The 22,768-nt window shown below is 34.4% G+C and overlaps 1 protein-coding gene across 2 annotated transcripts in view; it reads left to right on the forward strand.

Annotated features, from left to right (window-relative positions):
• Dnah11 (dynein axonemal heavy chain 11) overlaps positions 1–22,768 on the forward strand; it is a 305,466-nt gene that overhangs the window by 249,463 nt on the left and 33,235 nt on the right. For both annotated transcript variants that reach the window (XM_026408127.2, XM_026408145.2), the window contains exons 66-68: positions 8,397–8,601; positions 16,955–17,119; positions 18,792–18,932. In XM_026408127.2, coding sequence (XP_026263912.2) covers positions 8,397–8,601; positions 16,955–17,119; positions 18,792–18,932 — 511 coding nt within the window. The remainder of the gene's footprint in view (positions 1–8,396; positions 8,602–16,954; positions 17,120–18,791; positions 18,933–22,768) is intronic.

The raw sequence follows: 22,768 nt of genomic DNA on the forward strand, positions 1-22,768 counted from the left end.
GAATTTCTTTGTGATACCAAACTACGTATTTAAATACAGTTGTAGTGAAGTGTGTGTGCCCATGCACCTGTGAGTATCTAAAGGGAAGTAATTTGATTTTCTTTTTCTGCTCTCCTTTCCTCTCTACAATGTTCTCTGGAGTTCTGAAACATCAATCTTATTTTTTTTTTCTTTTTAAAATTCTAATTGAAGTTTGCTTTTATCTTAGAGGGACATGTTGGTTATATTAACCGTGTGAAGCAGCAAGACAATTAACTCATTTCTATTCAGGACTCCTTTCCTTCCTTTCCTTGAATGTCTTGCCAGCTGTGCGGCTTTCAGCCAAAACCTTTCCTGAGGAAGGGGGTTTGACCAACTCGCACAGCCCTTCCTGCTGGGTTGCTAAGTTACCACTCCCTCTTGCCATTTGCTACACCTGATCTTTCTGGCTACACACCCAGCCATAGCTGTAGGAGCTCACAAGTCTAACCTAGAAGCTTTTAATTTTAAACAGCAGGACATGCAGTAAGGCTTTTAGATGTCCATTGAAAAGTTGATTTCTTCTCTGGAGTGTTTTTTATTTCCTCCAATGAGTGGAACTATGTTATTTATTTATCTTAACACCCACCTACTATCTCTTTACCTTGACAAAATGCCTCTGATGGAGCCACCAGAATGGAATTCCTCATATTTAGAGAACACAGTAGCTGTCCGCAGAAGAATCTAACTTAGGGGGAGAACCTTCCATATAATAGTACACCAACTTAAGGAGATTTCCCTTCAAGCCCCAAATTTTATAAATCTTTATAAAACATTCCTATTACAATAGGAATTCGTAGTAAGTACACTGATCAGTCACAGCAGTCTTTATCCTAAATAGAATATGTTGTTTTCCATTTTTTGGTTTCTAGACCCAGTAAAAAATAATGATGCCTTTATTCTGGTCCTCAGAATATGTGATCCATAGAGAAATTCATTTGGGTTTTTATGACCCAAAACTGATGGCATTTTTAACAATAGCTACACCAAATCTGAAGAACAGTTGTTATAAAAGTAAGAGATTTTTTAAATTTCCAGATATACAGTCTAGAAATAAGAATTCCAGACAGAATCTCCAATTTCTGATTCTCATCTTTGTTACACCAATGCTGCTTCTACCAGGTCACAGGAATTCTGGTTTTCATGAAACTCTGATTAAGGGAGCCAGTGTTAGTCTGTCACAGAAGAGCTGTGAGAATTCGCCAAAAAATCATTTCCAAGTGGTTTCAAAGTAGTTTTTGTATCTTCCACAACAGCAATGACCTTCCATGACTTGAAATTATTTATTAAGTCACTTGATCCCAGAACACTTTTTGACTAAATTTTGAATAAACTCTGAAAGGATCTTTATATTCCCAGTATATATGATTTTTTATGCAAGTCTAACATATAAATTCTCAATTTCTGCTTAATATGGATTTGCAGATGATTGTTAGGATGAAATAACTCATTTATTCTGCTAAATGGTGAGCATTCTAACACACTTAAAATATAAACTTTTATATAAATTGAGTGATTTTCTTTAAAAGTTTTATGAATTAATTCACATTATAAATATATTGTCCAGAAATCATAGGTTTTAGGATTGGGCACAATCTTTGCTAGTCTCATAAACAAGGGCAGAATTTCTAACCAAAGATCATGAGGGGGGCGGGGGCTGTAGCTCAGTAGTAATGTGCTTGCCTCTCACGTGTGAGGTACTGGATTTGATCCTCAGCATCACATAAAAATAAATAAATAAAGGTATTATATTCATCTATAAGTTTAAAAAAATTTAAAAAAAAGATCGGGAGGGCATGTGCTCTGAGCTGTGCCTATTTTTTTCTCTTGCAACCATAGATTGGTTCTGAGTCGATCATCATCTCTCAATACCCTCTTGCAATTGACGGGTCATGCAGGTTGACCAACACTGACATTACAGAATGTCAGAGGAAATTAACTGGCATTGCAATGCTGTGAAATTAACTTTTTACTACGAGTCTAGAGACCCAGGTTCTAGTCCCAGCTCTGCCACTAAGTGATGTGACCTTGGACAAGTCATAAATTCTTTGGAATTTATGATTTATTTATTTGGGTCCATTAAAAAAAACTAAACAATCTCCAGGGGTCCTGCTTGCTCTAAAATATCAACTCTGCTAGGTGAAACAGAATGTTTTAACTTATCCCACATCCTAGTCATCTAGGCAAGCTCACTCCTTGAGACAGGTGTATAAACACCCTGAGGGAGCAGCTGCACCCACATGGAGAGATTCTGCCCCCACTTGATTCTCACTGTGATGCAGTGAGAGGGTCCGTGTATCCTGCTCCTGGCTGCAGTGGGGCTGGAAAATGGACTAAGAACATTTGCTTTAAGAAAGTAACCCCACTTTGCAGCTCTGTTGCTGTTCTCACCTGCTATTTCTCCTCATTGGAGTTTTAAGTTCAGAACTCATGTCTTCCTTCCCTGCTTAAAAGTCAACCTCTGCTTTAGTGTCTTTCACAGAAACAACAAAGTGATTCTGTTTGCTTTTCCCACCCCTATGGTTAACGCCATTGTTTTTTGGACCCTTCAACTCATGAGAGAGCATTAACAGTCTGTTTAATTTTCCCAGATAGGAGATTAACCAAAAATTAACCTAGCAGCAGTGATAAAACCCACTGAGTCATTATGTAATTTTTGCCTTTCATAGATCATAAACACCCCAATTGAGGATAATTTACTGTCCCTGGGAAATCTAAAGCTATCAAATACTGTTTCCAAGCAAGATGTAAAACCCAATTTTTATAGGCAGGCATTCTGCTTTTCCATAGCAGAGTTCTCCCGCATCCTCCCATTAACTCTGTCTGTTCACAGAGAAAATCAGACCTATCAGAGCAGATATTTTCTGATTCTCAAACTGGGGTTTTTGAATGCCTCAGAGAATATGTAGGTGTGAAAGGGATATCGTGCAATGGAATCATCTGGAGTGTCTTCCAGAGCATTTCTTTAACTTAGATGTTTTGGTTCAATTTTTAATCAGTTAAAACTTGACCTGTGAGACTGGGTTGTGGCTCAATGATACAGTGCTTGCCTCAAACGTATGAGGCCCTGGGTTCAATCCTCAGCACCACATATAAATAAACAAGAAAAATAAAGGTATTGTGTCCATCTACAACTAAAAAATATATATTTAAAAACTTCACCTGTACCCTCTGGTACTGACATGGTCAGTATCCATGCTCCATGTTGAACATTCTCATGTTTTATTTTGTTATTAGAAGTTTGAGGGGAACATAGTTATGTATAGTGGCTGGTGGAGAAAATTAGCTATTATTGCTTTGAGACGATGTTAACTCGGACTACTAACTAATATGGTACTCTAGAGAAGCCATGAGCCAACCATCTGTCATGTGACTCATGAGCTAAGACTGATATTTAAAGGGTTGTAAGCAACAGGAATATATGAATCAAGTATATGAACCAAGCCCAGAATATTTACTCTCTACTTTTTTCAACAAAAGTTCATCAGCCTCTGCTCTAGAGGGATTTCTTACTTAACCTCCTACAAGATAATATCTCTTATCCAAAATCCTGGGAACTAGAAGTCTTTCAGATTTTGTTTGTTTTTTTATGGACTTTGGTATATTTGAATATACATGATGAAATATCTTGGGGATGTGACCCAAGAGTCTAAACACAAACTTCATTTGTTTCATGTACACTTTATATATATAAAATGAAGGTGATTTTATGCAATATTTTTTCGTGCATTTTGACTGTGACCCATCACATAAAGTAAAGAGTGTGATTTTTCACTTGTGCATCATGGTGGTGTCAAAAAGTTTCAAGCTGGGTGTGGTGGTGCACACTTGTAATCAAAGCAGCTCCAGAGGCTGAGACAGGAGTATCATGAGTTCAAAGCCAGCCTCAGCAATAGCGAAGCACTAGGCAACTCAGTGAGACCCTGTCTCTAAATAAAATACAAAATAGAGCTGGGGATGTGGCTCAGTGATCGAGTTCCCCTGAGTTTAATCCCCGGTACCAAAAAAAAAGTTTCAGGTTTTGGATTTTTCACTATAGGGATGCACAGCCTGTACTTTCAACAGTAAGTCATCTTATGCGTCATTTGTTTTAATTCTTATGCACACAAGAACATGCACACACACCATGCATATCTCAAAATCAATTGGACTTCCTAATCCTATCTGGTGAGGAGTCTCCTAGTACAAAATAATTAAAATTCTAGTCCTAATTTAGTCATTGTTTTTCCTTTAAATTTAAGATACTAAAGCATAAAAATAATCACATCCTCTTTTCATCTGGGGATGTATATTAGTGGTTAAAACACAAAGTTTATGAAATAGGTGAATTTAAACCTGGTGAAAACTCTCCAGTGAGTGTAGGAACATTCAAACAAGCTGACATCATAGAAGGTTGTAACAGGCATGGCATTTCTCTGAGACTCTCCACCAGGGAGGAATGAATTCGACCCAAGATGGAGTGGAAGTCAGAAATCGAAGAATTTACACAGAGGTTTAAGTGCAGGCTTTATTGTGGAGACTCAAATGAATTTAAACTTTGGTATCTCTCATATGTAAAGCTCCAGGCAGTAATTACATAAGACCTTTACTCTTAAAGTTTCATTTAAATGCCAGTTGTTCATGGTTAAGAGTAACACATGGGACAGCGCTAGCAAAGATTTCCTCGAAGCTACTTGTGAGATCAATTTTGGAAATATTTGGAAAGGAAAACCCAAATTTTGATTATGCTCTCCACGATAGACATGGCTAAATATGTTTTCAAAAAGAGGAAGATTCACTAAGAAAAAAATGTCCTTTTCAAAAAAAGATCATGCTGTGGCACCCCTCGTAACTCTCAGAGGATAAGCACAAACCTCTGAGAAACTATAGTTGGTGTGGTTACTGACCTTACAGATGGAATCAAGTCCAAGAGTTAATGATTTGGCCTTTCAGTATATTTTTGGAGTTGGACAGCCATCAGCACAATGTGTTAGAATTGTCCTAAGCAACTACTGATCTGCTTTCTGTCACTGTTGATTTACCTGTTCTGTACGTTTCCTCTAAATGGATTCACAATGCTCTTTTGTGACTGGTTTATTTGACTTGGCATAATGTTTTGAAGATTCATCCATGTTGTAGCATACAGTGTTCATGAATTCACATCTGTGGATGTGGTGGACCAACCTAAGAGACTGATGCATCCTTAGATTTTGGTAGTCACAGGTGGTCCTAGAACTAATCCTCTGAGGGTGCTGATGTCCAACAGGTATATCAGTATTTCGTTCCTTTTTATGGCCAAATAGCATCCCATGGATTAGATATGCCCATAGTGTTAATCACATTCAAGTTGTTTTTATCTTTTGCTATTATGGATAAGCTGCTATGAACATTCATATGCAAATTTTGTGTTGACATACATTTTCAATTCTTTTTTTTTTTTTAATTTTCTTTAGTTGTAGATGAACACAATGACTTTTTATGTGGTGCTGAGGAAAACCCCAGTGCCTCACATATGGTAGGTGAGCACTCTATCACTGAGCCAAAATACCAGTCCATACGTTTTCAATTCTTTTGGGTATGTACCCAGAAATGGAATTGCTGGAATGATTCAGGGAATTGCCAAATTGTTTTCCAGTGTTTGTGCAGTTTTATATTCCCACCAGCTACCTGTGCAAGGGTTCCAATTGCTCCTTACTTTTGCCAGCACTTTCTATCACTTGATTATAGTCATTCCAGTAGGTGAGAAGTGGTACCTTGGCTATGGCTTTGATTTGCATTTCACTAATAACTAATGTTAAGAGCCTTTCCATGTTCCCATTGGCCATTTGTACATCTCAATGGGGAAGTCTATTCTACTCTTTTGCTTATCTTTTAATTGGTCAGATCTTTGATCTTTGTATTCCTGTCCCATTGTAGGAATTTGATACATATGAATAAACAAAAGAATGAATAAATCAGTATATAAAAAATAATATATTTCCTGTCATGAGAAAGTAAGAAACAGTGTTTGTGAGAGCAGAGACCATGCTTGTCATGATAATAGTTATATGCCCTGTGCCTGGAAGACTCTGATAGCTGGAGTGATGTAGGTGTTAAGTCACTGTTGACTGGATGTTTTTTGGTAATGTGTTTCATGATAACAGAAATAACAGAATAAATTATCAGACGTACGATTATTTTAATGAACATGACATCAACCAGAAAACATGTAGAAACATGTGAACAGATGACATCAGATTGGTGTCCTAGAAAATAGAGACTCAGGGCCCCCATGCTGATGGGATAAACCAGCAGTCCTGCCTGGTCCACTTACTACACTTAATCTCTGGTTCATTCACTTCTTATTGTTCTCAGTATCTATTTTTAACAGTGATGTCAATACTCATCTTTTTTAACATTGTCCCTTTTTTAAAAGGGAAATGTATAATATACAAATATATTTTAGCTTTAGTCAGAAGTGGGTTGCTAGCTGAATCGCTCATTTTCTTCCTGGAAAAGAATTAAATGGTAGGATGGCAGAAAAAAAAAAAAAAAAACTAGATAAAGTGAATGAATGCACCTTTGAACATAAAACTTAAAGAAGATTGTCAGAGTGGCTTGTTTGGTGGCCTCTTTTTAAAGCTCAAACAATCAACAGTTGTGAAGTTTTCTGTTGTAAGATCACTCTGCATTGAAAAAATCTGACCCTTGGGTACAAAGAGTCATGAGTTTGAGCCATCCTTTGAAATTCTTTTGGGGGGGTGAACTGCTGGAGGTCGAACCCTTGAAATTCTTAATTCGTATTCAGATGGTTAAAGCTTTACTGATTTTAAAACATAATTTTTATAATGTATACACATTAAAGCAAGTTGTTTCATAAAAACTTCTCTGAACAAATAGAGTAGCCAATAGATCGAGGCATTTTCCTTACAAAAGATTTAATCTATAAGGCACAATTATAAAATACCCACCAATAACAACCTAAAATATCACTGTATTATAGCATTCTGAGTATCTCTCCTCAAATTAAGAACTAAATGTTGCAATTAAGTGCTGAACCTGTCTCTTCTTTTGAGTACACTCAATTTTCCAAAGTTGATAAATTTAGTGAAATAACACTTCACTTTCAAACCAATGAGACAGGTGGTAAATATTTTTTCTCAGATTATTTAGATTATATTTTTAATTTAAAATAATATGAGATTAGGATAGTATTTTGTCATTATAACATCTCTACAATCAAAATGGTTTATATACTTAATAGGGAGAAATCCAAATTGATATGAACATTTAAGAAAAAGAAGAGTGAATGCTCCTTATTTTAACCAGGCTCCTTATTTTAACCTTATGTGAACTTCCATCCCATGCAGTTCAGGCTACTTTTGCAGAAAAGTTTGAGAAGTTCAGTTTTTATGAATTTTGTTTTCTCTGAAGCATGAATTGAAAAGCTCCCCATCTACTAGTTCTTATAGCAGGTTCCTAGCAGGAAAGAAAATGAAAAAGGCCAAAAATATCAGAAAATAATTTCAAGTATATATTTACTTTTAATACTTTAAGAAAAATAACATTAATACATTTAATAATGTGTATGTGAGCATGTATATTTTAATATTTTATAAAATTAAAAGATTTCACATACTTTTTAAGTATTTTTTAGTTGTGTAAATGAACACAATATCTCTGTTTATTAATTTATTTTTTTCATGATGCTGAGGATCTAACCCAAGCACTCTGGGTACTATAGCCCCAGCCCAGATTTTATATATTATTTAACAATATACTTAAGTATAGATATCACATCGATATATTTAATATCAACAATATACTTTAATATCAATATACTTAATAAATAGATATCACATCAACACACATGTACATATTTTATCCTTAAAGAATAGCAATGTTTAACATATTTTTTATTTGTCTTGTTTTGGGGATTGAACTTAGGGGTGCTTTACCACTCAGTTCCATCCCAGTTCTTTTTTGAAATGGGTCTGACTAAGTTACTGAGGCTGACCTCAGACTTGCGATCCTTCTGCCTCAGCTTCCCTAGTTTCTGGGATTATAAGTGTACACCACCATGCCTGGCTTTAATATAATTTTAATCATAGAAAGTATAATGAAACTAACATTTACTCTTAAAGATTTTCTGTAAGATTGATGGTATTTACTAGTTATAGCAATGCCAGAAGACCAGGTGATTTGGGATTTTTCAGTTTTTTTTTTTTTAATAGGAAGAATAGGAATTACCTACCAAATCCCTGTGTGATTATTTTCCCTCTGATGTGAATGGTAACAATAACAACATTCACCTCTTGGCATTGCTATAACTAGTAGTTGTCAAAATGCAGCAATGGAATGACATTCCAGTAACAGCAATGGTTCATGACTCTTCTGAATGTGTATTTTGTCTCTTTTAGGTATATAAGGATTGGAGATAAGGAATGTGAATTCAACAAGAACTTTCGCCTTATCCTTCACACAAAACTGGCAAATCCTCACTATAAGCCAGAATTACAAGCTCAGACAACCCTCCTCAATTTCACAGTTACAGAAGATGGTCTTGAAGCCCAGCTGCTGGCAGAGGTGGTCAGTATTGAAAGGCCAGATTTGGAAAAACTCAAGGTAAAAATTATTAGATCATCCCCCAATACTTATTTGTCATCTCATTTGCAGAAATCATGGTGAAAATACAGAAATGTAAGGTAGGATTCTTGCATTCCAGGCTCTTCTAATTGAGAAAGATTATGATATGTGTGAAAAGTTAACAAAAACAATTCAAAGTTGCTCCTTATAAATGCTGGTTGGTAAATGAATGACATTGGAGAAGATAGTGCTAAATGAAGTTAGCCAGTCCCAAAAAAACAAATGTTGAATGTTTTCTCTGATATAAGGAAGCTGACTCATAGTGGGGGAGGGAAGGGGAGCATGGGAGGAATAGATGAATTCTAGATAGGGCAGAGGGGTTGGAGGAAAAGGGAAGAGGCAGGAGATTAGCAAGGATGGTAAAATGTGATAGACATCATTATCCAAAGTACATGTATGAAGACATGAATTGGGTGTCAACATACTTTATATACAAAGATATGAAAAATTGTGCTCTATATGTGTAATAAGAATTGTAATGCATTCCATTGTCATGTATTTAAAATTAATTAAGTCAATTAAATAAGTATATAAATAAAAAATAAATGCTGGTTGATTAGGGTTATTCCACAGGTAGGAGACACCTAGTCTCAGTCTTGTTTAGAGCACAGCATGAGGACTGGTACAAAGGCATGCTGCTCATGGAACACAGAGATGTGGAAGTAGATATAGACCCAGGTAGGTTGGATGTTAATAGACCGATTTACCCAAGGAAAAAAACGTAGACTAATGAAGTAGACTGAAAAACTAAGGAGGCTATAACTGTCTGTAACAAATATACTTTAAAATATATGGCTATAAGTATAATGATTAGGAAAAAATATTAAAATTAGTTAAATTCAGCATTTTTTGAAAATAAGAAAACAAAAAAGTAAGCCTAAAAATGTAGACAGAAAGTGGTTATGAAAGCAGAAAATAATGACATAGAATATAAACAGATTAATAAAATTAAAACCTAGTTCGAGAGGGAAAAAAAGAAACTAAATATACCTCTAGAAGAAATAAAAGAGAAAATAGGTGAAGCATATTAGGAAGAATAAAAAGAACACAGTGATTAAAACACATGAAAGAATTCAGTGCCCACCTTTCTAACAGAAAATTTGAAAACTGAAATAGTGAAAATAGTATTTCTGTGATGTGAAAATTAAAGGGAATTTACTTGCTAACTTGATATATTCAAGGTTTTATTAGTACTTAATGCTTTTTATGTATGAATAATATTCCCTTGTATGGGTATGGAGTATTTTATTTGTTTTATTTATCCCCTTCTCAGTCAATGGACATTTGGGGTTTTGTTTTTGTTTTTTTGCTTTGTGGCTGTGATATATTACACTACTATGAACAGTTCTAGGCAAAGTTTTTGTATGCACATATATTTTCATTTTCAGAATTGCTCAGTTATATGGTAACTCTATTTTGAATCAATTGGGAATTGCCAAACTGTTTTCAAAATGGCTGCAAAATTTTATGCTTCTACCAGCTGTGTATCATCTTTAAAGGATATGAAGTGGTATGTCATTATGATTTTGTTTTTCATTTCCAGAAAGTAACAGTGTTGAGCATTTTTATTTACTGAACTTTTGCATGTCTTTTTTTTTATTATGTTTTCTTTGCTTAGTTTTTGTGATGCTGGAGATAAAATCCAGAGCTTCAGGTATGCTAGGGAAGTGCTCTACCACTGAGCTACACCCCAGTCCCAAATTGGTTTTGTTTTTTTTTTTTTAAGACTTGTAGAAGTTTTTCATATACTCTAAATATTAGATTCTTATTGAGTTCTGATTTACAAAAGTTTTCTCCCATTTCATGTATTGTCTTTTCATTTTCTTAATGGTGTCCTTTGAAGAACAAATTATTCTAATTTTGGCAAAGTCTAATTCATCTTTGTTTTTCTTTTGTTACTTATATTTTGTGTCATCTAAGAAACCACTGACAGACACAGTTCATGGAGATTTACTTCGATGTTTCTTCTATGACATTTTTAGTTTAAGTTTTTACATTTAGGTCTGTAATCAAGTTAAACTTTGCATATGATATGAGGTAGGGAGTCAACTTCATTCTTTTACATGTGGATATCTAGTTGTCCTAGCACATTGGGTGGAAGACATTATCTTTTCTCCTTGAAATGATTTTGCTCCTTGCCAAAGATCAGTTGACCATTTTTCTATGGACCTGTTTCTGGGTTTTTCTATATCATTACACTGATTTGGTAATCTTATCTTTCTCAATATCACATTCTCTTGATTACTATACATTTGTAAGTCTTTAAGTCAGGTAGGGTCAATTCTCTGCTTTTTCTCATTGTACTATTGACAATTGTGGCTCTTATGCCTTTCAATATAAATTTTGGAATCAGTTATCAAAATCCATAAATAATGTGCTGAGGTTTTGATCAAAATTGCTTCAGATCCTGGACAGGAATAATTGATATCTTAACAATATTGAATCTGCCTATCCATGAATATGGAACAACTTCCTATTTTTCACATCTTTGATTCTTTCATCAGGTCTTTTTTAATTTTGCTAGATTTATACCTAAGTGTATCAGTCATTTGGTGTTATTGTAAACAATATTGGGTTTTAAATTTCAAATTGCAATTGTTTGTTGCTGGTATATAGAAAAGCATTTGGCTTTTCAAACTATATCCTGCAGATTTGCTATAATTGCTTATTAGTTGCAGGAGACTTTATTTTAATTCTTCAGAATTTTCTGTGTATACAATGATATCAAATTTTAGTACAGTGTGGAAAATTGGGGTGAAAGAGAACATTATTATCTTATTCCTGATCTTAGGGGGAACCATTCTAATTTTTCTTTGCATGAGAATGCAAATGAACACACTACCTTTATTTAATTTATTTATTTATATGTGGTACTGAGGATGGAATCCAGTGCTTCACACATGCTAGGCAAGCATTCTTCCACTGAGCTACAGCCCTGCATGAGTTTTTGTTAGTTTTTTTCCTCTGGAAGTATAGGTCCACTTCATCTGAGTTATTAAATTTGTAAGCATCAAATTGTTCTCATCATTAGGTATAATGTTAGCTGTAAGTCTGTTTTAGATTTCTTTATCAAGGTGAGGAAGTTCCTCTCTATTTCTGGTTTGCTGAAAGTTCTTACCATGAATGAATGTTGAATTTTATTAAATGTGTTTTCTGTATCTGTTGATATGGCCATATTTTTCATCTTGAACTTGTTATGTAACAGATTATATTACTCAATTTTGTATGTTGAATTGATTTTGCATACCTGGAATAAATCCCACTTAGTCATTATGTATAGTTATTTTTATACATTGTTAAATTTGATTTGATAATAGTTAATTGAGGATATGTACATCTATACTCTTGAGAGATATTGGTCTCTAATTTTTTTGTTGTTTTGGGTTTTTTTTTTTTTTTTGTACCTGGGATTGAACTCAAGGGCACTCCATTACTAAGCCACATCCCCAGCCCTATTTTGTATTTTATTTAGAACAGGGTCTCACTGAGTTGCTTAGCACTTCGCTTTTGCAGAAGGTGGCTTTGAACTCATGATCTTCCTGTCTCAGATTCCTGAGCCACTAGAATAACAGGCATGTGCCACCTCACCCAGCTCTTATAAAGTCTTATCCAATTTTTGTATTAGAGTGATATTGGCCTTAGACAATGAGTTAGGAAGTGTTCCTCCTACTTCTGTTTTCTAGAAATTGTACAGAACCAATATCACTTCTTTCTTAAGTCTATGATAGAACTCACTAGTGAAACCATCTGGACCTGGTATTCTTTTCTGGAAGGTTATTAATTATTGATTCAGTTTCTTTAATGGACATATGACCTATTTTGATTATCTGATTCTCCTTTTATGAGTTTTTAGTAGATTGTGTCTCAAAGATATTGGTTCACTTCATTTAAGTGACTAAATTTGTTGACATAGAGTTGTTCATAATATGTATTTTCCTTTAATATCCATGGAGTCAATCAGAAGTGAATCTATTCACTTCTGATATTAGTAACTAATAACTGTTCTCTCCCCACCCCCACCCCCACCTGGTTTAGCCTAGGTAGGGGTTATAAGTTTTGTTGATCCCTTCAAGGAACCAGCTTTTGGTTTTGCTGATTTTTCTCTATTGGCTTCATATTTTATTTACTTTTATTTTTTAAAAATCTTCTTTCCGTTTTTTTAATTTTTTTTTGTAGTTGTAGATGGGCAGCATGCCTTTATTTTATTTGTTTCATTTTTATGTGGTACTAAGGATCAAACCCAGTGCCTCACACATGCTAGGCAAGTGCTCTGTCACTGAGCCACAGCCCCAGGCCATGGCTTCATATTTTAAATGTCATTGATTTATGATTTGATTTTTATTATTTTCATGTGCTGTCTTTGGGATTTTGGTTTGTATTTTGCAGTACTACAGATTGAACCCAGGGGACTTTACTACTTTGAGCTACATCCACCTCTTTTTATTTTTATTTTTATCTTGAGATTCATAGTTCTATGAAGTTGATCAAGCTGGCCTCAAAGTTGTGGTGCTCCTTCCTCAGCCTCCTAAATCACTGGGATTCTAGGTGTGCACCACCACACCCAGCTGGTTGCTTTAGATTTATATTGGTCTTCTATCTCTAGTTTCCTAAGGTGAAACTTAGATACTATTAACTTTAGATCTTTTTGTCTTTTAATTCATACAGTCCATGCTATAAATTGTCCTCTAAGCACTTTTTTACTGCATTTTACAAATTTTAACACATCGTATTTTCATTTTTATTTATTTTAGTATATTTTGAATTTCTCTTGATATTTCTTCTTTGACCCATATGTTATTTAGAAGTATGTTGTTTCATTGCTACATACTTTGGGATGTTCTAGCTTGTCTTTCTGTTGTTTCTCATTTAATTTTGTTGTGGTCTTCAAGCATACTTCATATAATTTCTTTTAAAAATTTTCAACTGTGTTAGATGGCCTAGTATGTGTTCCATCTTGGTGAGTGTTCCATGTGAACTTAGAAAACTGTGCATTCTGCTGTTGTTCAAAGGAGTATTGTATAAATATCACTAGATCCAGTTTATTTATTTGATGTTGCTCAGTTCGACTATGTCCTTACTGAACTGTCAGTTGACAATAAAGGAGTTTTGAGTTTTCCAACTATAAAGTGTACTTCTCTATTTCTCCTTACAGTTCTATGATTTGTTTTTTGCCTTATGTATTTTTGCACTCAGTTAAGTACACAAAAATTTTGTTTTCTTAGGGAACTGATCCCTTTGTTATTTTATAATTTTTTTTTATTTTGATATTTGTTTTGTTTGAAATTAATACAGGTGCTCCAGCTTACTTGTTTACTTGCTTGTTTTTTGTTTGTTTGTTTATTTTCTCTCTTTTCCTTTCTTTCCTCAGACAGAATCTTGGTGAGTTGCCCAGGCTGGCCTCAAACTCACAATTCTCCTGTCTCAGCCTCCCAAGTAGGTTGGGATTAACACAATGCATCACCACACCTGGCTTTATCTGGCATATCTTTATCCATCCTATTGCAAGTTGATTTTTGTAGACAACATAGTTTTCTGTTGTCATTTATCTACTCTGACTCTTGATTGATTTGAAGAATTCTGTTGTTATTCACATAGTTGGATTAATATCTACCATACTTTTTACTGTTTTTTTATGTATTGTGTGTGTTCCATGTTTTTTTGTCTTTTCCTCTTTCTGCCTTTGATTTTAATTGAGCAATTTATATTATTTCAATATTTCTTCTCTCAGCATATAAATTATGCTTTTTGTTAAAAAAGTAGTAGTTGCCTTAATGTTTGCAACATATTTATAACTAATCTAAATCTTCTTCAGATAACACTGTACCACTTTATAGGTAGTGAATATCCCTTTTAATAGTGAATCCTCATTTCCTCTGTCCTATCCGTTGTAACATCGCTGTCATTCATTTTATTTATCCCTAAATTATAATCTCTGGATAAATTATTGATATTATTTTGAACAAACAGATGAATTAGGAGTAAGAAAAAATAAAATATTTTACTTATTCTTTCTCTAGCACTCTTTCTTTATGTAGATCTGAATTTCTGACTTATTCCTTCCCTATAAAGAAATTATTTTGAACATTTATGGTAAGGTGGGTCTACTACAGCAAAATCCTTCAATTTTTGTCTAAGAAAACCTTTATTTCTCCTTTGCTTTTGAAGGATGACAGGATATAGATTTCTAGGTTAGTTGGGTTCTTTCCTACAAATATTTTAAATATTTTATTCTTTTCTTGGCTGCATAGTCTCATGTAATTCTTAAACGTCTCCCTTCATAGATGAGGTATATTTTTCCCTGGATTCTTTCAGTACTATTTTTGTTATCCTTGATTTTTTGCAGTTTGAATGTGATATGCCTAAGTGTAGACTTGGTACTTATCTTGCTCAGTTTCCTGTGAGCTTCATGAACATGTGGTGTTTGTCATTAATTTTGAAATATTCTTAACCATTAGTCTTCTGATATTTATTCGGCCCTCTTTCTTCTTTCTTTCCTTCTGGTATTCCCACTGCATGTATGTTACACCTTTGTAATTATCTTATTGTACTTGGGTATTCTTTTCCTTTTTAAATTTTCATACTTTCTTTCTTTACTTTTCAGTTTAAGAGGTTTCTATTGACATACCTTCAGCTTCACTGTTTCCTCCCTTGATAGTATCCAGTCTGTTGATGAACCTGTCAAAAGCATTGCCTATTTTTGTTACAGCACTTTTTATTTTGAGCGTTCTCTTTTTATTCTTTGACTTTTCATCTCTCTGCTTACATTATACATGTGATCCTGCATGTTGTCTATTTTTCCAGTAGAGTTTTTAGTATATGAAGTATCATCTTTGGAGGGGAGGAGGGTTAACCAGGGATTAAACCCAGCAGTGGTTAACCACTGAGCCACATCCCCAGCCCATTTATTTGTTTGTTTGTTTGTTTGTTTGTTATTTATAATTTTGAGACAAGAGCTCGCTGAGTTGCTGAGGCTGGCTTTGAACTTGTGATCCTTCTACCTCAGCCTCCCGAACTGCTGCAATTACAGTTGTACACCACTATGTCAGGCTAGTATAGTCATTTTTAAACCCTCACACTATGATTCCCAAATTTCTACCATACTTGGGTTTTATTCTGTGATTTTTTTTTCTCTCTCTTCAAACTGTGTTTTTTGCCTTCTGTCACGTCTTGTACTTTTTTATTGGAAGTAGGACACGATGTATGAGATAATTAGAATTGAGGTAAGTAGTGTTTTAGGGTAAAAAATTTATGTGTACCTGGCTAGGACATTAGCTGTGTTTAATGTCTCCTTTAGTGGAAGGTATCATAGGCTTCAGTTTTCTTTTTTTTTTTTTTTTTAATTTCCCTGTTGTTTTGAGTTTCCCTGAAAACTCTTAAATAGAGTCTTTCAATACTCTGAACTGCAATCTACTGTTCCCTACCAGTTCAGTGATAGAGTTCTGGAGTGGAAAGTATTCCATAAACTCATGATTCAATCTCAGAGGTGTTTCAGTAGGCTTGCACACTGGGCTGTGACCTTCAAAAGAGTGTCTTAACCTTTTTTCCTCCTCTTCCTGTGTGAGACAGGTAGTCCTGAGGAGGCTGAGTAGTCTAATTGTCCTTCCCCCTAGGTCACCTTAGCCTCTGATAAAGTTGTTTTCCCAGAGGGCAAGTGTCTGTTAAGGAGAATAGAAAGTTCTAGACATGTTTGAAATGATTACTTATCTCTGAGTTCAGCACAAAATGATTACTTTCCCTGCCTCTGCCCAGGGCAGGAGTGGATTTTTCTTTGCTCTTCTGTGAGAATGTGGTAGGGCTCTGGAGGTAAAACAAAAGTGTGAAGGGCCCCTACAGCTGAGCCTAGGAATTTTTAACTCTGACTCTTAATTTTTAAGTTCTGCCTCTAGCAATTAGCCAATTCTGGTTTTAAATGTTTCAATAGTGACTTCTCTGTACTTACCTGTCCAGTTTTCAGGGTGGTAGTTTGCCCTGTGACCTCAGTTCTCTGGTGGAGGAATTATTGCTTAGCTTTGTCTTATTATGGGAACAGAAATGAGTCTTCAAAATCATGTCATGTCAGAGTGGAAACCAGAAGTTTCTGATATTAAACAGATTATTTCTACAGGTTTATGATATTAAATGATTATAATAAATGTTCATGACCCGAGAGTACAACTAGATCTTACCATGCCTCCTGAAATTTTAAAAATAATTTTTTAAGTACGATCAGTATGGTTTTAATGTTGTGTGCTTTATTATATACACACTGGCTATGAAATTTGTGATTAAGAAACTCCCTCTTAAAATTTTATATTTAGTCACCATTTCTCACATGTTCCTTGGTTTATATTAGTTGGTGTTGACAAAGCACCAAAATGACTTTAAGATTGAGCTGAAGCACCTGGAGGATGACCTCCTCCTACGCCTTTCGGCAGCAGAGGGAAGCTTCCTAGATGACACCAACCTGGTAGAGAGGCTGGAGACAACAAAGGCCACCGCAGCAGAGATAGAGCACAAGGTAGGAAAGGGCAGACGATGCCTGGGGGTTTTCATGCTCTGTTTGAATGAAATGCTTGGGAGTACAGTGCAATCAAAGTGGTTCTTCCTCTGAAAAGAATGATGTGTTGTGGAATTCAGGTCATTTAACGACATGCCCTTAAAAATTGGACAGTGTGGGATTTAGAGTGGAGATGGAAATAGTTGAGGACTCTAATTCCTCAGAGTCCAGTCACTCACATTACACTCTGTCAGGCTATTATTTCTCTTGAGTGCCCAAATTTGAAGAAAACTGGAGCCTGCTGTCTTCTATGGTGGAAAAATCTAAAAAGGCTTAGCATTTGGCTTAGGCAAACTTATATCCTATAGTCTTAGCACAATTTCCCCAGTCTGTTGGCATTTTAGAGAAATCCTTGGAGCTGAAGTTTTGTTCATAGGTCTGCAGTGGCAGGAAACAGCAAGAGATGGTGTCCTGCTTCACTCAAATGCATTGTTTACCCTGGGAAAATGATATTTCCCAAAAAAAACTGGTGAAAATTTTCATCCAGTAGGCTTCTGGCTAAATGTGCAACACGAGTTTCCAAATGCCATGTGCATGGTATGCACTTTGAACTTTCACACGTGGTCACTAACCCTTGACATCCCAATGTTTCCAAGTCAGCACTAGACCCTGATTTGCTTTCTAGAATATCCTCATTACTGAGTAATCTATTAATTACCCAACAGAAGTTGTGTCACCAAACATCCAATGTATTTGTCTTAAATTAAGCAAGGAAATAGAATTCCAAATTACTCTATCCTTTTAAGAAAGTGAATTCTAGGTAGCTGCTAAGATAGTAAAGATTAGGGCAATTAAGTAAATTAAGTCTTAGCTTTGAAGTTAACTTCTAATTGTCTCTTAGAGTATCACTTTCTGTCTTAACAACATATTGCATGTGAGTAACTGTCCTATTCTCTATATTTTATTTCCTTTTATACATAAATACTATGAGTTAAGTTTATAGAAATACTTTGGGAAAATATTGTATCTTGTAAAGCCATGGACCTAGGTAAAAGAAACAGATACTGGATCCTTGAATAAAAATGAATATGTTGGTGGATGGTGGTAGTTTTTTTTTTAAATAATCTCTCTAAACATGCCCAGAGGCTAATACATAAAAGTAAATGGAAATACATGAGCATATGGATGATCTGGTGCAGTTAAAATTAGACGGTCATGACAGTATTTGTATAAATGCTTTTTAGTGAGCACTGCTATTGGATATATTATTGACCTTGGCAGCTTTTGTATACCTTGTTGCCTAATAAAGTTGTTGGCATCAAATTGACTCAGCAGACTTTAAGAGCCATCCCTGAGAGGTGATATAGCTGGGTTATTAAGCCCTGAAAGAGAAAGGGGAGGTAGGAAGGTGACATTCCTGAGAAATCAACTCTATAGGACCCAAAACAATTAGTGTTTTTTCAATCTGTGATCTGTAAAGCAGCAGAAATCATTCTCACTAAAACTCAATTTATGAAAAAAAAAATTAAAAATATGGATTTAATAATTTTAGAAAGGCTCAAGCACTTAGATGCCATTTGTGTTGTTTATTTTAATATGAATCCTTTCTCATTTCAAATACATCCTTCCATTGCCTGGGTATGTTTGGAGAACATGAAGAGTAAGTTACTAATTTTGTTTGATCCCACCATAGGTGATTGAAGCCAAAGAAAATGAAAGAAAAATCAATGAGGCCCGAGAATGTTACAGACCAGTAGCAGCAAGAGCATCCCTTCTTTATTTTGTTATTAATGATCTCAGAAAAATCAACCCTATCTATCAATTCTCTTTGAAGGTAATATTGAATTGGCTAAGAAAAATCAAAAACCTCAGAAGTTTCAATGTGTTTCAGGGAAATAGGAATTTATCTCAAAGTGATCAGTATATCCATGAAGGAGTTAAAGAATGTAGTAAACAACAATAAAAATATCATCTCTCAGGAACTTTCATTCATAATTTTTAGTAAGGCTTTGAGCTAATGAGAGTATTGATGTGATTCATCACATTTGTGTGTTGTTTCTAAACAAAGTATGAAGGGTTTATTAAAATATAAAGGATTTTTCTTTGAGGTAACTATTCTGTCTTTGTGAAAATATAGGAATTTAGAGAATTCTCATGTTTTCTTGATGAAGGTAAATGAATAAAAACTAGTTACTATGACGTATGCAAGGCACTTATATACTAAAGCACTGTGAGAAAGTACAGTCCCTCTCATGGGCCTTATTGCAAAAGTCCTCAGAAAAGATTGACATACTGAATTCAGCCATATAAAACAAGCACAATATAGTATGACTAAATGGAATTTATTGCAGAAATGCAACTTGATTTAACATTCAAAAAAAGCACACAAGGTTATTCATCATATTAATAGAATAAAAGAAAAACAAATGATCATTTCAATTAATGCAAAGAACCTAGCATATTTCAACACATGGTTTTATAAGGAGAAAAACTTCTCAGCTGATAAGGAATATATGGTAACTTTTCAACATGATAAAAGGCATCTACAAAACCAACAGCAAATGTAATGTTGAAAAGTGAACAAGCACAGCTTTCTATTCAACACTATATTAGAAGTTATAGCAGTACAATAAGACAATAAAAGGCAAGAATTTTTAAAAGGAAAAGGAAAACTTTCATTTTTCATAGGTGATCTGATCATGTATGTTGAAAATCCTATGTAATCTACAAAAAAAAAGCTGGTAGAACTAAAAAATGAGTCTTTAGTAAGGTTGCATGATATAAAGTCAATATACAGAATCCCTCATATTTCTGTAGATAAGGGAAATAATTGGAAAATAAAATTAACAGCCCAATAATATTTACAATGATTTCTAAAACCATGGAACTCTAAGGCATAATTTTAATAAAATGCATGCAAGATTTTTATACAAAACTATAAAATATTATTGAAAAATTCAAAACATCATTATTAAATAGATGTACTATGTTTATGAATTGGAATTCTTTTTAAGATGTTAATACTATCCCAGTTGATCTAGAGATTCAATTTGGTCTCAGTCAAAAACACCAGAAGATGGTTTTTTTGTTTTCATTGTTTTGTTTTTTGATAAAAATTGAGTTGGTTCTAAAATTTGTATGGACATACAAAGGATTTTAAATAGCTCAGCAATTTTCTAGAAAAAAAAAAACAAAGTTAGAAGCTGATCTTAAGATGTATTATGAACTTACACTCATCAAGATGGAGTGTTGTTAAACTAAAAAATAAGAAGAGCTCACTGGAACTGAGTTACTGCAAGTGCAATGTCTGGTCAGCTGATTTTCAGCAGCGATGCCCAGACAGCTCCAGGAGGGTAGAACGGTTTTTACAGCTGAAGCTGCTGTGACCGCTGGACAACCATGTGGAATCACACAAATCTCAGCTGTTATACCATGGTATATACAAAGTTAATTCAAAACAAATTGGCTGAGCTATAAAATTTCTACCAAAAAAAAAAAAAAAACAAGGAAAAAAACTTTGGGCTTTGAGTTAGGTAAGATTTTTTTTTTTTTTTTAACTCAGAGATTGAACCCAGGGGTGGTTAAGCACTAAGTCACAAACCCAGCCCTATTTATTTTTGAAACAAGGTCTCCCTTAGTTACTTAGGGCCTTGCTAAATTGCTAAGACTGGTCCTGAACTTATGATCCTCCTGAGTTGATAGGATTATAGGCATGTGCCACCATACCTTTCTTAGGCAAATATTTTTTTAGAATGGAACAGAAAGATAAAAAAAGAAGAAGAAACAAATTGAATCTTATCATAATATAGAGTTTATGATCTTCAAAAGACACTGAAAATAAAAGGTAAAACACAGACTAGCAAAACCAATATTCCCAATACATGTATCTAACAAAGAATTTGTATCAGGATACGTAAATAACTTGTACAACTCAGTAATAAGTGTTGAATAGACATGGCATATAATAAATAAGACATGTTTACCCTTAAGCACATTATAAATGTGCAACAATCATCAGAAAAAAATATGTAAATGGCTAAAATTTTAGAAGACAGTCAATACCAAGTGTAGCACAGATATGGTACTGCAACTTCCCCATTTCTGGAATGAATGCAGATTGATAAAACTATTTTGGAAAGCAGTTTGATAATTTCTTATGAAGTTAAATGTACAGTTGCTATATGATCCTTTGTTTTTACTCTAGGTATTCATCTAAGGGAAATGAAAGTACATGTCAACCAAAAACTTGTTCACAAATGTTCACAGGCACTTTATTCATAACAGCCAAAATTTGGAAACAATCCAAAGGACTGACAAGTAAATGGATATACAAATTTGGCACATCCATACATTGAGATGTTGCTCAAAATGTAAAGGTACACATTGCCTGATACACACCCAACCATTGGAAGGTCACCAAAACATTATGTTCAGAAAAAGCATCCAGACACTTAGGAGTACCTACCATATAAACTTATGTGAAAATATAGAAAAGGCAAGGTTAATCTACAGTGACAGGCAAGACGGTAGTTGACTGGGGCTGGGGATAGTGGTAGGAACTGACTGTAAAGAAGCACATGAAGACTTCTTTGCAGTGATTAAAGCAGAAAGGCTCTGTATTTTGATTATGGGGGTTGTCAGTGGAATATAGCCATTTGTCAAAACTCATCAAATGGTATATTTGATATGCACATTTCATTGTATTAAATTAGAAGTCAGAATATCAGATTAATACTTTGCCCATGCCTTCTTACCAGTATTTACTGTATTATGTATCATTGCAGCCTATTCCTTTCATTCAAATATATACCAATCCATCAGTCTGTGGTCTCTGGTCCCTGGCCACCAACCAAATATAAACATATAAACAGATGTATTTCTACATACTTAAATGCATATCTGTGTGAATTAAATATATACATATATATGCATATATATATATATATATATATGAATTTTTCCAGCCCATTACTACCAAAGTATGAAAAGGTAATATAAACCAAGAGTGATTTTAACAGAAGAGAGAACCAAAGGGCATACCAAAAAATACATGGGTAGAACCACAGAAAAAAAACAACCTGATTTAAAAATAGGTTCAGGACTTGAGCAGAAATTTCTCCAATAAGAATATAAAAAAAGGTTCACTATCACTAGTTATTAGAAGAATGCAAATCAAAACCACAGTGAGGTAGCATCTCATACCTATTATAATTTTTTAAAAAAAGTGTTGTGGACATGGAGAAATTGGAATCCTTGTGCACTCTTGATGGAAGTATAAAATAGTTCCACTGCCATGGAAAACAGTATGGCAGTCCTTTAAAAAATTAAAAATATAATCACCACGTGACCCAGTAATTCCATGTTGGAGAATATATCCATAATAATTGAAAGAAGTTCTTAAAGATAACTCAATACCCATATTCATAGGAGCATTATTTACAATAGTCAAAAGATGGAATCAACCCAGATATCTTGTAATGGATTTACAAAATGTGATCTGTGCACACAGTGGGATATTATGTATTTAAAAAAGAGAGAAGGAATTTTTGACACATGCTCCAACATGGTTGAACATTGAGGGCATTATCCTGAGTGAAATAAGCCAACCACAAAGACAAATCTTGCATGACTCACTCATATGAAGTACCTGGAATAGTCAGACTCATAGAT

The sequence above is a fragment of the Urocitellus parryii genome, chromosome 3 (assembly GCF_045843805.1).
Source record: "Urocitellus parryii isolate mUroPar1 chromosome 3, mUroPar1.hap1, whole genome shotgun sequence".
Classification (NCBI taxonomy): domain Eukaryota; kingdom Metazoa; phylum Chordata; class Mammalia; order Rodentia; family Sciuridae; genus Urocitellus; species Urocitellus parryii.